The 17,345-nt window shown below is 39.6% G+C and overlaps 2 protein-coding genes across 2 annotated transcripts; one reads left to right on the top strand and one right to left on the bottom strand.

Moving 5' to 3' along the window:
* Positions 1-7,200: 7,200 nt before the first annotated feature.
* LOC125496568 (uncharacterized) lies at positions 7,201-9,462 on the bottom strand. The gene is made up of 3 exons (XM_048642068.2): positions 7,828-9,462; positions 7,427-7,712; positions 7,201-7,367 (listed from the first exon to the last, which is right to left on the bottom strand). Exons 1-3 carry the CDS (start codon positions 9,460-9,462, stop codon positions 7,201-7,203), a joined length of 2,088 nt encoding a protein of 695 aa, XP_048498025.2.
* Positions 9,463-13,402: 3,940 nt separating this feature from the next.
* Positions 13,403-14,404, top strand: LOC125496567 (uncharacterized). The gene has a single exon (XM_048642067.1). It carries the CDS (start codon positions 13,403-13,405, stop codon positions 14,402-14,404), a length of 1,002 nt encoding a protein of 333 aa, XP_048498024.1.
* Positions 14,405-17,345: the final 2,941 nt, after the last annotated feature.

Here is a 17,345-nt window from a genome sequence, read left to right as displayed (position 1 = left end):
CTTGCGTACCTTAATTCGGTGTTTGGGAATTAAATCTCCTTTAACAACTTTTAGTTATCCTCCAACAACCTTATAAGACCTTAAATACAACATCCATAACTTAAATTAACCAAAAGTAATCAAGTTTCAATCTCATAAACCTCATAAGTGCTACAATTCAGCCACATCTTACCTTCCTTGATTTTCTTTGATGCTACTGATGTGATACCTCAAATATAACAATCGCTCAGTATGGAGAATAACTTGAGGTACCTAGAACAAGAGTTTGCATGCTTTGGAGCAAGAATACAGGAGAAGCAAGCTGCCAACAACTGTAGCAAAACTCGCTAGTTCTGGCGTGAAAAAGAGGACATAATATGAGTGATTTTTTGGGTGCATTTTGTGCAATGAAATATGATGAAATGAATTAGGGACCTTGTTCACATATATATATGTAAAACGGGTAATGGAAAACTCATGATTTTTGTTTATTATTGGGGGTGAAATCGTCTTTTCACTTGCTTAGGAACAATACAGAATTTTCAAGGTCTTAACACTTGGACTATCTCCTCAATCATCACTTCCTAATATTAATTATTCATAAATAAGTCTCCTATAATATATATCTTATACCTTAATTGAAGTATCTTGACTTAATTAGTCCTTAATCTCAATCTCCAAGATACTTAAAAAGAACGATATCAATAACATCTATAAATCCGATAACTCCGAAATGATATTCAAATCTCCTAATGTAACTCATTAATTAATTACTCAAATTCTCATGTTATTAGTTTGCTAATAACATTTCACATTTGCAACAAAATTCACGTAGGAGTCATCTTAGTTCATCAATTTTTGTAACACGTAACTATTTACAGCTTAGATAGTAATTATTATTAGCATAATAGTTTATGATTATTGATTGTAATCCTAACTTAAGAAGTAAGGCTATTACAATTCAACTCATACTCTAGCTCGATTACTCTCTTTGTACTCAAAAGCAAAATACTCATAGTGAATCGGCAAGCTAGAGATAGTCTCGTGGTTTTCACCCTATTTACAAAGGTTTCAACGTAAAAGTTGCCTTGTGTCCATATTTATTTGTTTTAGCTTTATTATAGAATTTGTCCATTTTTTTCCATTATTGCAAATTGATTGTTGATCCCCTCAATTTAGGTTTCCTGCATAATTTGCCTAAAATAATTTGAAGCCCACTATGGTGTTGATAATTAAAAGCAATCTTATGAACACAAATTAATTTTTATCATGCAAATAATGTGGCCGATATTAGCAACAAAGCCATAACCCACGAAACTCTCAAATGCCCTTTAACTGCAAAATCATGGGGACAAAATTGAAATAATGGGAGCCATTGACGAACTGATGAAAAGGAATCTTAGGGAAGAAATTGCCCTATAATCCATCCAATTTGAGTGAGAAATTGATGCTTTGCACACCCAGATGTTGTCCGTCGCGTCAATTGCCTCAAACTCCTAGAGGCAACGTGTAATAGCCCAAATTCTCCCAACCACCTTATAGAGGATTAGACACAGCTGAAGAGACTCTAGTCGACATAACACGGACTATTACCATCACACTCAATGAACTACATCGGTGAGTGTGGAACTCAATTCCCAATTCTATTCAAAATTAATTAACTACTACAACAAGCTCTGATTCCCGACTCTATTCTAATAAATCTCTCTAAAACATCCGGTAGAGTTTCCTTTGAAAATAGGACAACCCTAAGCAGGAAATAATTTAAACCTATGTACAATTTCAATTTATAAAATACTCCAAACTCAACAACCTCAATGCTTTTGCTGAGGAGCACTAATGGAGAATTAGGAGCACCAGCGACCTTAAATACATAAACTAGTAATAAATGGTTATTGATTAACTATACAAAGTCAAGCGTTCTCGCCTTGAAAACAAATACAACACTACTCCAGGTCGTATCAGCTTCAACTTGCAAAAGATTAACTCACGGCTTTGTTCTTTCATACCATCACCCCCCACTACCACCACCTTCATACCCCATCACCACCCCCACCATCATATTCTTCCCATCACCACCACCTATCACCACTAGAGTCAATCCAACAAGACAACAAACCTCAAAAGATCACCACCTACTACCGTTGCCGAACACCACCACCAATGTCCCCCAACTATTCTTAAAAAAATTATTTTTCCATGCATTAACAGTTTTAACACCCAAATCCAACAATCCCAACCCTTAGCTCTACCATCCAGCACCAAACCAACTACGAAGGATAGAAAAGTAAACATTTATAAAAAGAACTAAAAACATTATTAAGAGCCACCAGCATGATTCTGCTTATACACTAATTGGAATTGAGCAACACCATACCTTCACACAATCATTTTTTAACCACCACCAATTGTAATATCCCGAAAATTTTAAATTTGCTTAAATTAAATAATAATAATTAGTGGCTAAAGTTTTTCTTTAATAATAAGTTATGTTAGATGATTTCATTAGTTAAAGTAAGAAAACAAATAAATCACAAATTAATTACTAAACAAATTGATGATGGCATAAAAAGGAAAAGAAAAAGAGAAAAGAAAAGACAAAAGAAAGGAAAGGAAAAATAAAATAAAAGAAAAATAAAAATAAAAATAACGAAACAATGAAACAGTAAGTTATTTCTCCATAACTCCATCTCAGTTTTTTTCACAAACAAAAACCCACCCATGGATTTCTTCCTCACAAAAGATCCAATAAAGGATTATAAACTCAATATTGATTTTCTTGCACAACAAAAATCCAACTTCAAATAAAAATTCATTTCTCAACCAAAATCACCCAATAACCCATTTTTGTAATTCAATTTCATCAATTCAATCTGGGCACAATTGGAGCACAACCATGGCTATAAATAGCCATGTTTACTTCCCTCAAACCACCACCATTCCATTGTCTTCGTCAGAAAACCGCCACCCAAACCACCCTCAAATTCCTCTGTTTTTCGCAATTCTCTCTCTCCTCTGTTTTCGTTCAGCCACCGCAGCACCACCACCCTCCATCGACGACCTCCTGTGCGTCACTCACCGTGACGTCGACCCAGCCCGTATGCCCTTCTTCGTCGCTTGCATCCCCTCTCCCTCGTCCTCATCTCTCTCTCTCTCTCTCTCTCTCTCTCTCTGTCTCTCTCTCTCTCGTGTTTTTCTCTCTCTCTCCTCGTGCGCCGACGAACCCAAGCCCAGCGTCGCCGGAGTTTCGCGCCTTCCGCTGCTGCTATCGGAGCCCAACCCATTGCCAGCCTCCCTTCTCTGCTCTGTCTCTAGTTACTCGAATAAGCAGAGGTAATGGAATTACCTTTGCTTCCTTCTATTTATGTACTTAAGCCCAAGTATATATCATGGTAGATTGTTTTTATTGTGGGATTAGAGTTATGATATTTGGGCTGATTTTAAAAATCCGTAAATAAAATTGATCAAGTAAGATGGCTTAATAGTTACTTGGATAATTCTTTGATGATTTCTTTAACTAGTAACTAAAATATAATAAAAGACGACTCACTACATATTATATAATACTTGTGATTTGATGATTATATATATATATTTATATATATAACCCTTACAATTTGATTATTATGAGACAAGATTATGACTAATAAATGATTAAATGACGATGTATTATTTGATAACCTTAATATAATTATAATATATCAATTAAAGAGTAATAGTAAATAAGTATAGTTTACTTGTTAAATTTATATATATAATAACGTAGCAGACACTTATGTATAGAGTTCAGATTTCAAGAATTAAAGTGTTATATTACGAAGTTCATGATTACAAATTATTGATCCCAATTCATGAAGAATAAGATTAATGACCACTGTTTTAATTTATGAAATGACGAATAATATGTGTAAAGGGACCCTATGACTAATAGAATAAAGTATTGAATTAAAGGTTAACAAAACTATAACGTTTTGAAATTATAAAATACGAAATGGTAATGGTAAGACGTCGTCCATAAATAATCAATTACGACTTAGTCGCTAAGTTGTTAAGTGGAAAGGGCGCCTACGACTTTTTATCAACCACCAAAGATGATAATATATAAAACTCCTACACACCTCCTAAAATGGACACATGATGGAAATGGATCAGTAAACTCATAATTCCGAATAAAATATTAATAAGTCTTTTATTAATTCCTGAATTGATTGTTAGATTAAAAAGGGAGAGATATTACAAGCCTTCCCCTACGATCAAGTTGTTAAGCAGGACTCCAGGTAACGTCTACTGCTAACACCCGCACTCCCCTTCCAACTACGTTTTATGGTGATTTTATATAATGTTTATGCTATATTTTATATGGTGTGCGGGATATGAAATGTTTGGCTATGCAAATGATTTGATGACGTTATGAAATGACTTTAATATGATTTCTGAAAATCAATCAAAAGAAACGAAACATGATAAATGAAAGTGAAAGATGGTGAATGGCCGTACTATGTTCTCTGGGCCGTGCACGTGTAATTATGTTATCCGGCGGCAACGCCACCTTCTGATGGGGGACAACGTCCTCGGTGGCACCTGCATTATGGCATTATATGTAACATCCCGTCCAAATCAAGAAGAACATAGCCATAAGATAAGGAAATAGGTATAGATAATGGCAGCGGAAATTCAAAGAGACGGAGATGCCACTCTAAGGAGTAGAACAAAACTAAAATAGAATACCATCATAGGTAAAAGTCAACTCCAGTACATGTAATAAAAAGGGAAGATGAGGTCCCATACCCTCATTCTTCAACAAGTCTCAAAGAGTCATAACACCACCAAGAAAACTCAAAATCATAGAGTAAACAAAACTAAGACAATTGAAATCCATAGTTCCAATACATAAGTCAAAACTAGAATTAGCTACTTAAACCAACTAAGTATCTAATCCTAAGTCCAGATATGAAATACTTATCCACTATGATAAGCTCCCTTTCCTTGCTCACACGGGGAACACACACACCCCCGAACCAGACTAGAACAAAACTATATATACTTTCCAGAAATAATTTAATAGAAATATAATTTATCACATCAGATAATAATAATTAACACGCGAACATTTCAGAGAAATTTCGGGGTGTTACAATCTCCCCTCCTTAAGAAAAAAGTTCGTCCTCAAACTTTAAAATAACAAAGAAATACCTGAGACAAAAAGCTCGGGATACTTGAGCCTCATCGACTCTTCCGTCTCCCAAGTGGCTTCCTCGTACTTTTGGCTTCTCCAAAGCACTTTAACCAAGGGTATCACCTTCCTTCTCAGGGCACGATTCTGAAGGTCCAAGATCTGAACAGGTCGCTCCTCAAAAGTCATGTTCGGCTCAATAGAGACCGACTCTATAGGAATGACATGAGACGGATCGCTGCGATACCTCCGCAACTGCGACACATGGAACACATCGTGCACCCTCGACAACTCAGGGGGCATAGCCAATCTGTAAGCCACCTCCCCAATCCTCTCGAGAATCTCATAAGGGCCAACATACTTCGGGCTTATCTTGCCTTTTTGCCCAAATCTCGCCACTCCCTTCATCGGAGACTCTTTCAACAACACCTTATCTCCAACGGTGAAAGAAATAGGCTTCCGACGCAAGTCTGCATAAGACCTCTGCCTATCTTGAGCAGCCTTCATTATCGCCTGAATTACCTTTACTTGCTCAACAGTATCTTGGATCAAGTCTGGTCCCAATACTAACGAGTCACTTATGTCGCTCCAACAGGTAGGACTGTGACACCTCCGCCCATACAAGGCCTCATAAGGAGCCATCTGAATGCTAGCATGGTAACTGTTGTTGTAAGAGAACTCCACCAAGTTCAATGACTTCAACCAAGACTCTTGAAATTCCAAAGCACAAGCACGGAGCATATCCTCCAGAGTCTGAATAGTCCTCTCTGTCTGCCCATCCGTAGCAGCATGGAAAGCGGTACTCAATTTCAACTTAGTACCAAATGCTTCTTGCAGAGCAACCCAGAAATGAGACAAGAATCTAGGGTCACGATAATACTATATCCTTCGGAACACCGTGCAATGAATGATTTCATTAGCGTAGGCTTCCGCTAACTCTCCATAGACCAAGTACTTTCATCGGAATAAACCAGCTACCTTAGTCAATCGGTCACAATCACCCACACCGCATTCTTACCCCCAGCAGCTCTCGGAAGACCCATAACAAAGTCCATCGAGATAGAATCGAACTTCCACGCAGGAATTGGTAATGGTTGTAGCAAACCACCCGTCTCTGATGCTCGATCTTAATCTTTTGACACACCAGACACCTGGCCACAAATTCGGCCACTTCCCTTTTCATGCAAGGCCACCAGAATTTAGCCTTGAGATCCTTGTAAAGCTTATCACCCCCAGGATGAACTAAGTAGGGAGTACAATGAGCTTCTTCGAGAATCTTCTTCTTAAGCTCCAAGTCATTAGGCACACACCAACGACTCATAAACTTTATACCTCCCTCGGAATCGATTTCGAAATTTTGGCTCGGCCCTGAGCCTTAGCTTCACGGATCTTCTAACTTAGGATCATACTCTGCTTCTCTCGCAACTCTTGGAACAAGGCAGCGCTCGGCACTCATGGCACAGAGAGTTTCCACCGAACCCCGAGGTACCACCTCGATTTCAAGCTTCCGAAATTCATCGCATAATTCTCTCGGCGGAATTCTAACCGCATTAAAAGAATGCTTCGACTTACGGCTGAGAGCATCCGCAACCACATTAGCTTTGCCCTCATGGTAATCCAGCAGCAGATCGTAATCCTTGATCAGCTCCAACCATCTCCTCTGCCTCATATTCAAATCTCTTTGAGTGAAGATATACTTGAGGCTTTTGTGGTCGGTAAACACCCTACACGAAACCCCATACAGATAGTGTCGCCAGATTTTAAGAGCGAACACCAAGCAGCCAACTCCAAATCATGAGTAGGGTAGTTCTTTTCATGCACCTTCAACTGCCTGGATGCATACGCCACCACTTTCCCTTGTTGCATAAGAACACAACCCAATCCAAGCTTCGATGCGTCACTATAAACTTCAAACCCAACCCCTTCAGTAGGCAAGGTTAGAACAGGAGCGGTAGTGAGGCACCTCTTCAATTCTTGGAATGCTTTTTCACACTCTTCAGACCACAGGAACTTACTCTCCTTCTTCATCAATTTAGTCAACGGCTGAGCTATCCTTGAGAATCCTTAATAAACCTCCGATAGTAACCAGCGAGACCAAGGAAACTCCGGATCTCGGAAACATTCTTAGGACTCTCCCATTCCACCACAGCTCTAACCTTAGAAGGATCTACCATAACTCCATCCTTGCTATAACATGGCCTAGGAACGACACCTCCTTCAGCCAGAACTCACACTTGGAGAACTTTGCAAACCATTTCTATTGCCTCAGAATACCCAAGATCAACCTCAGATGCCTCTCATGCTCTTCTTCATTCTTAGAGTACACCAGGATATCGTCGATGAAAACAACTACACACGAATCCAGGAACTCATGGAAAGAGCGGTTCATCTGATCCATGAACACAGCAGGGGCATTAATCGAATCGAAGGGCATGACCACGAACTTATAGTGCCCATATCTTGTTCGGAAAGCGGTCTTAGGAATGTCCTCCTTCTTCACCGGAATCTGGTGATAACCTGACCTCAGGTCAATCTTTGAAAATACACCTGCACCCTTTAGCTGGTCAAACAGATCTTCAATGCGGGGCAAGGGATACCGATTCTTGATAGTCACCTTGTTCAATTCACGATAATCGATGCAAAGCCTCATACTCCCGTCTTTCTTTTTGACAAACAGCACAGGAGCACCCCACCGCAAGACTTGGCCTAATAAATCCCTTATCAATCAATTCTTGCAACTGAGTCTTCAACTCTTGCAATTCAGCAGGCGCCATTCTATACGGGGCCTTTGACAGAGGAGCAGTACCAGGAGTCAAGTCAATGCTGAACTCAACTTCTCTTTCAGGGGGGATACCTGGTAGCTCATCAGGAAAAACGTCCGGATACTCACGGACAACGGGAATGTCCTCTAATTTAACCTCTTGGGTCAAATCTTTCACCATACAGAGGAACACTTGCTCCCCTTTCTGACGGAGCCTTTGCATTTTGAGAGCAGAAACGATCTTTACTCCCTTCTTCAACACCACTCCACTATAGGAGATACGCTTGCCACACGGACTACGAAGAGTCACTTTTTGATCGCGGCAATGAATCTGAGCACGATACTTGAACAACCAATCCATGCCCAAAATAACATCAAACTCGACCATGGAGAATGCCTTGAGATCGGCAGGCAGATCAATACCCAACACAGAGATAGGCACTCCACAATACTCGGCCAAACAAGGGTAGTTCTCCCCAGAAGGTAGAGAAATAAGAGTTCGAATAGGAGAACTCGAAGTCAAATTAGCTTTCTTGGCAAACGAATTAGACACACAAGACACAGAAGCACCAGAATCAAACAATACAGAAGCAGGAACATAATTAACAAGAAAGGTACCAGAGATGACGTCGGGATGAACATCAACGTCGGAATGAGTCATACTGTAAACCCGATTCTTTGGCGGAGCAGAAAGATTAGGAGGAATAGGGGGCTTAGCTGTAGCCCTCGGATTCTTGGGACACTCATAACTCTTGTGATCCGCCTCTCTACAATAGAAGCAAACAATAGCAGCACCCTCACAATCCTTTCCCAGATGTAAAGGCTTCTCACACCTCCGACACTTGGACGGATCAGAACCCTGCCTAGAACCGGAGCCTTGGTATCCACCACGGAAACTCGGCTCGAACCTCGGCTTCTTAGCCGGACTAGGAGCAACAGACGGGAAAGGCTTCCTCACAGATGCAGCCTTAACAGCTTCTTCCTCTCTCACTGAAGCATGAACACTAAGGGCCATCTCATAAGCAGCTTGGAAAGTAGTAACCCCTGAACACAGCACCAGGGTCCTCACCCTCGGATTCATCTTCTTGATATATCTCTTAACCCTCTCAGCTTCGGTGGGAATGACAGTACCAGCAAATTTAGACAGCTCCGTGAAGCGGTCAGTGTACTTCTGGATGTCCATACTCCCTTGAATCAGAGATAGAAATTCTTCCTGCTTTTGCCAGCGCAACTCATCAGGGTAAAATCTCTCTTTCAGCTTGGCGGAGAACTGAGTCCACCCAAATCCAGCTGTAGCCATACACACATCCTTCACCGTACTCCACCAATTCTCCGCCTCTTTCTTCAAATAGTACGTTCCAATCGGTACCATTTCGGCAGCAGAGCAGTTTGTTGCCGTGAATAGCTTCTCCATCTCCCTTAACCAGTTTTCCAAAGCTACAGGATCAGCAACACCATCATGTAGGGGGCCTGTGACGGTCAAACCGGTCGAAAAGAGACTGCCCACTACCCGAAGAAACAGCCCTATTAGCCAGAGAGATGAAAGCATTTTCCAGGCTTACGCGACGACGGCGCGCAGGTTCCTTTCTAGCGGCTAACTGTTGTCGTGGAGGCATACTACAAAACAGAAACTATCACATTAGTCTATCAAAATCACACAAGCAAACATTAAATCGATAAACATAGTAAATAAAATGTTTCCCCAGGTTTACTTCCTACCCAGGTAACTCTCATACACTCTAGACTTGAAATCTAAGACACTAGTAATCCTAGTCACAAGTCTACTCAACTTCTGGAAAATAATAGCATCCTAAACAGAGCTTCTGGAACGTTTTGCTCTGATACCAACTGTAACATCCCGTCCAAAATCAAAGAGACGGAGATGCCACTCTAAGGAGTAGAACAAAACTAAAATAGAATACCATCATAGGTAAAAGTCAACTCCAATACATGTAATAAAAAGGGAAGATGAGGTCCCATGCCTTGATTCTTCAATAAGTCTCAAAGAGTCATAACACCACCAAGAAAACTCAAAATCATAGAGTAAACAAAACTAAGACAATTGAAATCCATAGTTCCAATACATAAGTCAAAACTAGAATTAGCTACTTAAACCAACTAAGTATCTAATCCTAAGTACAAATATGAAATACTCATCCACTATGACAAGCTCCCTTTCCTTGCTCACACGGGGAACACACACACCCCGAACCAGACTAGAACCACTCTAAACAGCGTCACCATCTGCACAAAGATACAACAATTTCCACAATTAGTGGGGAGTAACTAGCAGTTCTCCCAGCTCAAATAGAGACAGATAAGAGCTTAAATAATTAGAAACAACATCAGGAAACATAATACCAAACACCCACTCGCTATAAGATACAAACGACAACCATGCAACAAATGCGGTCAACGTTGCAAACAAATGCAACAAATGTGGTCCACAAGCTCAAACATAACAGACCATACCGCCTGTGAGTAGACTCATTGGACCATGCTGCCCAAGGCCTACGCTGCATATTCGAGGAACCATACCGCCCTTTTCGAATAGCTATAATCTACGGATCATACCACCCGTAGTAACCAATGGGCCATACCGTCCACGGTTTAGTAACCAAGCCTAGGACCATACCGCCCTTAGGTTAACGAGCATAAATTTCTAGGACCATACCGCCCTTAGAATAATCAAACGCAAACTCCTTGAACCATACCGTTCATAGGATTTCTTAATGATGACCTCTAGAACCATACCGTTCCTAGAGTTACTCTATCAACCACGTGCAATCATACAAGACAAGCACACATCAATCAAATCCAACCATCAATAAAAACAAGTTATGAGCGTAACTCAACCAATCATACTCAACAAGGTTCCAACATGAGGTTGCATAGCCAACACATTTAACCGGCACGTTTCAAGACTCAAAACCAAGAGTTACCCATCACATGAGGACACATACCCTTAACGTAATACTTAAACCACCCAAAAAACTACTCAAACATCCTTAGCATACTTACCTAAGACCAACCAAGCCAAAACACACAAGCTGTAAACCAAAAACAGAAATAAGGACACCACATCAAGACCCAGGGGAAGACCACCCGTCGCGAGGTGCGACGAGGCTCGCGGGTCGCGACTGGCAGCATCGCGAGTCGCGACGAGGCTCGCGAGTCGCGAGTAGCCTTCTGCCGTGGCTTGCGAGCTTCGTTCGCTCACCCACGCAAGCTCCTCCAAGGCTCGCTCCAGCCATCATCGCCTACTCCAGCCTCCCTTACACCCACACTCACACCAAACACCCTCGTATCATCCACGACTCACCAACAACAACAACAATAATAACATACTCCAACAACAACAACAATGACAAAAACTACAACAAACCTCAACACCAACAACAACGACAATGACAACAACAACCAACCCCCAACACCAACAACAACGTAATCACAACAACAACCAACCCCAAACACCAACAACTCTCTAACACCAACAATAACGACAATAACAAATCATCAACAAAACAACAACAATAACAACATGGAACTTTAACCATACAATCTTCTAAGTTCTTCCTAACATGATACTACGTTCTCTAACGCATTTCTAACAACCTAAGTTCAATATTTATACTCTACCGAACTAGAAAAACGCTAGTTACCTTTTCCTTGAATGTTGAAAACTCTTATTTTGCACTGCTCTGTTCCGACTATGATTCGCGGCGATCAAAAGCTCGGAATCCAAATCGCTCCGATCAAAGTAAATAACAAGATGTCATGAATGTTCTGTCCAAACTTGAAGACTATCCAACGGTTAGATCTCCGGCTACGGTTATTTTCGTAAAGGTGCGACAGGGAACAAAACCGGATGACTCATCTGATTGCAACGCAAACTTCGGTCGCGTCTTCCCATTTCTTCAAAAACGAATTATACCACGAGCAAGATCTTTCCGAGTAGATAGATTTTGACTACTCACACGCTCAATTCGAATAAGAAACAAAGGAGATCGATATGATGCAAAGAAAATGGGTGTGCAGAAATGGACGAAAACCGAGAAGAGAAAAGAACTCTTTCTCTTCTTCTCTAATGGTTGGACGAGAATGGGGTGTGAAATGGAGTCACAAAGACCAAGGGTTGCTAATTTTATTTTCAGAAAAATGAAGGTGAAAAGGTGATGATTAAAAGGCATTAAGAAAGGTAGATGAAGAGATGACCTTTGGTTATCGCAACGTTACAAGAGAATCAAATAAAAATCTGTCCAAACTCTTCATATAACATGGCTATATCAGAATTTTCGGACCTCCCTAAACAAATAACAAAATGTACGAAGGCTAACACTAGTACAATGTACATTTTCCGGCACTAAGTAAAACGTTCGAAAATAAAATGTATAAGTATATGTTTTTCCAAACTAAAAATTATTATTACCAACGTAATATAAATATACACATAATATACTATCACATTACACACTCGACACACGCAAAAGTACTACATTGTCCGTTTTATAAGAACAATGCAGACAACTACATAATACGATTAACACAATGCCACATAAATAAGACGCACATTATAACCTTTGCACAAAGTCAATTAAAATAATGTAGGTGTAAATATATATATATATATATATATATATATTATATATATATATATATATATATATATATATACTTTTCGGAAATAATTTAATAGAAATATAATTTATCACATCAGATAATAATAATTAACACGCGAAAATTTCAGAGAAATTTCGGGGTGTTACATTATATGCCACCTTCTGATGGGGTATAAATAACCTCGGTGGCTTTGCCTTCTGTTATGATGTCTGGCATTATATGCCACTTTCTGATGGGGGATGAATATCCTCGGTGGCTTTGCCTTCTGTTATGATGTCTAGCATTATATGCCACCTTCTGATGTGGGATGAATATCCTCGGTTGCTTTGCCTTCTGTTATGATGTCTGGCATTATATGCCACCTTCTGATGGGGGATGAATATCCTCGGTGGCTTTGCCATTTGTTATGATGTTTGGCATTATATGCCACCTTCTGATGGCCTGGGGGATTAATATCCTCGGTGGCTTTGCCTTATGTTATGATGTCTGACATTATACACCGAGTAAGCTAGGAAGGTCTTCCGCTACTAATCCTTGTAATTAATTAACCTAATAGTGATGCTTAAAAGTCGGGGTGTTACAGAGTGGTATCAGAGCAAAGGCTCTGAGGACCATTAGTGAAACTCGGGTTTTCATGCCAGCGAGTTTTTAGGAAATAGGAAACTTAAAATGAGAAATAGGATATAAAAAGAAATAAAAGAATTAGGTTATACAGTTATAAAATGGGTTTAAGAAGGAGATTTATATGATTATGAAAATGGTAAATGAAATGAGCGTGAGTGCTAGGAACATGACGGGAATTTATATATTTACTCTATGATGCTTGTGCATGAACATGTGATGATTCTAATACAATTAATGTATTAGAGATGGCTTCAAGTGAAAGTGATCCCACTAATGGCGCAAACGAGAACCATGAGCCTGATGTTTCACTAGATGAAATAAGGGCAAGACTTGACGTTTTACGAAATGACCCCGTATTCGGAGATGCCATGGGAGACGTTGCGAACGATAACCGAATGGATTTGATGAGGCTCGTGATGATGGAACTACTGCATGGGAATCGACAAAAGGCCAAGACGGAGCAAGAAGAATGCTCAAATACGTTTAAAAGATTCTCTGCGCATAATCCACCAACTTATGACGGCAAGCCAGACCCCACCGAATTCGAAGAATGGCTTAACAGCATGGAGAAGTTATTTGATGCCATTCAGTGCCCTGAAAAATGGAAAGTAAACTTCGCGGTATTTTATTTGAAAGGGCAAGCTGATCTTTGGTGGAAAACCGCCAAGGGCCTGCAAAGTCAACCTGGGTTTGGATGGGAGAAACTGAAGGAGGTTATGAGAAACCAATTCTACCCTCAATCCCTGCAGCTCCAGATGGAATCTGAGTTCATTCAGTTGAAGCAAAGGAACATGTTTGTCCTGGAATATGATGTTAAGTTTAACGAGCTTGCTCGATTTGCTCCCGACCTGGTAACCACCGATCGTTGGAGAATGAATTGTTTTGAAAGTGGTTTGAACTTGGAACTTCAAGAAAAGGTTGTTGCACACATGAGCCAGTCCTACCAAGAATTGTATGATATAGCTATCAATGTCGAGCGAAAAATGAAGCTTCGAAAAGAAGTATACGAAAATGGCAAAAGAAAAGAAAAACCCCAGGATGGCCGATCAATCAACGAATCCAACAAGAGGCTGAACATAGGATTCTCAGAGAACAATCGTTATCAAAGATGGCCTCTCCAATGTAGTAAGTGTGGTAAGCAAGGACATTCGGTAAAAGACTGTCGACAAGGGACAGGTCAATGTTTTCGATGTGGTAAGCGAGACCATTTGGTCTCGAAACCAAAGCGCGAACCACTACGATGCTAGACGAACTCAAGGAAGCGGACACATTTCCGGTTTATAAGGGCGACACAAGTAACACCAACGTTAACAGAAACCCTGCACGAGAATCTTCACAAGCTGGAAGAGTATACGTGATGCAATCAACTGAAGCTGATAAACATGAAAATAACGACAACGAAACCTTCTCTACTGCCGATGCTTAAATCATTATGCGCAAATTGACGAACACATCTTATATGACGCTATTGCTAATCGGTATAATGCTAATCGGTATAGTTTTAAGACACGTTTATGTGTTAACAATCTAAATAAAATATGAAATCATTTCCGCGAAATGTTGTACTTATTTTTCTCAAGTTTCGAGGACGAAACTTTTTCTAAGGGGGTAAGGATGTAATATCCCGAAAATTGTAAACTTGCTTAAATTAAATAATAATAATTAGTGGCTAAAATTTTTCTTTAATAATAAGTTATGTTAGATGATTTCATTAGTTAAAGTAAGAAAATAAATAAATCACAAATTAAATACTAAACAAATTGATGGCATAAAAAGGAAAAGAAAAAGAGAAAAGAAAAGGAAAAATAAAATAAAAGAAAAATAAAAATAAAAATAATGAAACAATGAAATAGTAAGTTATTTCTCCATAATTCCATCTCAGTTTTTTTCACAAACAAAAACCCACCCATGGATTTCTTCCTCACAAAAGATCCAATAAAGGATTATAAACTCAATATGGATTTTCTTGCACAACAAAAATCCAACTTCAAATAAAAATTCATTTCTCAACCAAAATCACCCAATAATCCATTTTTGTAATTCAATTTCATCAATTCAATCTGGGCACAATTGGAGCACAACCATGGCTATAAATAGCCATGTTTACTTCCCTCAAACCACCACCATTCCATTGTCTTCGTCGGAAAACCGCCACCCAAACCACCCTCAAATTCCTCTGTTTTTCGCAATTCTCTCTCTCTCCTCTGTTTTCGTTCAGCCACCGCAGCACCACCACCCTCCGTCGACGACCTCCTGTGCGTCACCCACCGCGACGCCGACCCAGCCCGTATGCCCTTCTCCGTCGCCCGCATCCCCTCTCCCTCGTCCTCATCTCTCTCTCTCTCTCTCTCTCTCTCTCTCTCTCTCTCTCTCTCTCTCTCTCTCTCTCTCTGTGTTTTTTTCTCTCTCTCTCCTCGTGCTCCGACGAACCCAAGCCCAGCGTCGCCGGAGTTCCGCGCCTTCCGCCGCTGCTGTCGGAGCCCAACCCATTGCCAGCCTTCCTTCTTTGCTCTGTCTCTGGTTACTCGAATAAGCAGAGGTAATGGAATTACCTTTGCTTCCTTCTATTTTATGTACTTAAGCCCAAGTATATACCATGGTAGATTGTTTTTATTGTGGGCTTAGAGTTATGATATTTGGGCTGATTTTAAAAATCAGTAAATAAAATTGATTAAGTAAGATGGCTTAATAGTTACTTGGATTAATCTTTGATGATTTCTTTTACTAGTAACTAAAATATAATAAAAGACGACTCACTACATATTATATAATACTTGTGATTTGATAATTATATATATATTTATATATATAACCCTTACAATTTGATTATTATGAGACTAGATTATGACTAATAAATGATAAAATGACGATGTAGTATTTGATAACCTTAATATAATTATAATATATCAATTAAAGAGTAATAGTAAATAAGTATAGTTTACTTGTTAAATTTATATATATAATAACGTAGCAGACACTTATGTATAGAGTTCAAATTTCAAGAATTAAAGTGTTATATTACGAAGTTCATGATTACAAATTATTAATCTCGATTCATGAACCATAAGATTAATGACCACTGTTATAATTTATGAAATGACGAATAATATGTGTAAAGGGACCCTATGACTAATAGAATGAAGTATTGAATTAAAGGTTAACAAAACTAAAACGTTTTGAAATTATAAAATACGAAATGGTAATGGTAAGACGTCGTCCATAAATAATCAATTACGACTTAGACGCTAAGTTGTGAAGTGGAAAGGGCGCCTACGACTTATTATCAACCACCAAAGACGATAATATATAAAACTCCTACACACCTCCTAAAATGGACACATGATGGAAATGGATCAGTAAACTCATAATTCCGAATAAAATATTAATAAGTCTTTTATTAATTCCTGAATTGATTATTAGATTGAAAAGGGAGAGATATTACAAGCCTTCCCCTACGATCAAGTTGTTAAGCAGGATTCCAGGTAACGTCTACTGCTAACACCCGCACTCCCCTTCCAACTACGTTTTATGGTGATTTTATATAATGTTTATGCTATATTTTATATGGTGTGCGGGATATGAAATGTTTGGCTATGCAAATGATTTGATGACGTTATGAAATGACTTTAATATGATTTCTGAAAATCAATCAAAAGAATCGAAACATGATAAATGAAAGTGAAAGATGGTGAATGGCAGTACTATGTTCTCTGGGCCGTGCACGTGTCATTATGTTATCCGGCGGCAACACCACCTTCTGATGGGGGACAACGTCCTCGGTGGCACCCGCATTATAGCATTATATGCCACCTTCTGATGGGGGATAAATATCCTCGGTGGCTTTGCCTTCTGTTATGATGTCTAGCATTATATGCCACCTTCTGATGGGGGATGCATGAATATCCTCGGTGGCTTTGCCTTCTGTTATGATGTCTGGCATTATATGCCACCTTCTGATGGGGGATGAATATCCTCGGTGGCTTTGCCTTCTGTTATGATGTCTGACATTATATGCCACCTTCTGATGGAGGATGAATATCCTCGGTGGCTTTGTCTTATGTTATGATGTCTGGCATTATATGCCACCTTCTGATGGGGGATGAATATCCTTGGTGGCTTTGCCTTCTGTTATGATGTCTGGCATTATATGCCACCTTCTGATGGGGTATGAATATCCTCGGTGATGAT

Source organism: Beta vulgaris, chromosome 4 (assembly GCF_026745355.1).
Source record: "Beta vulgaris subsp. vulgaris cultivar EL10 chromosome 4, EL10.2, whole genome shotgun sequence".
NCBI lineage: Eukaryota > Viridiplantae > Streptophyta > Magnoliopsida > Caryophyllales > Amaranthaceae > Beta > Beta vulgaris.
This window is presented reverse-complemented; position numbering and strand designations above follow the sequence as displayed.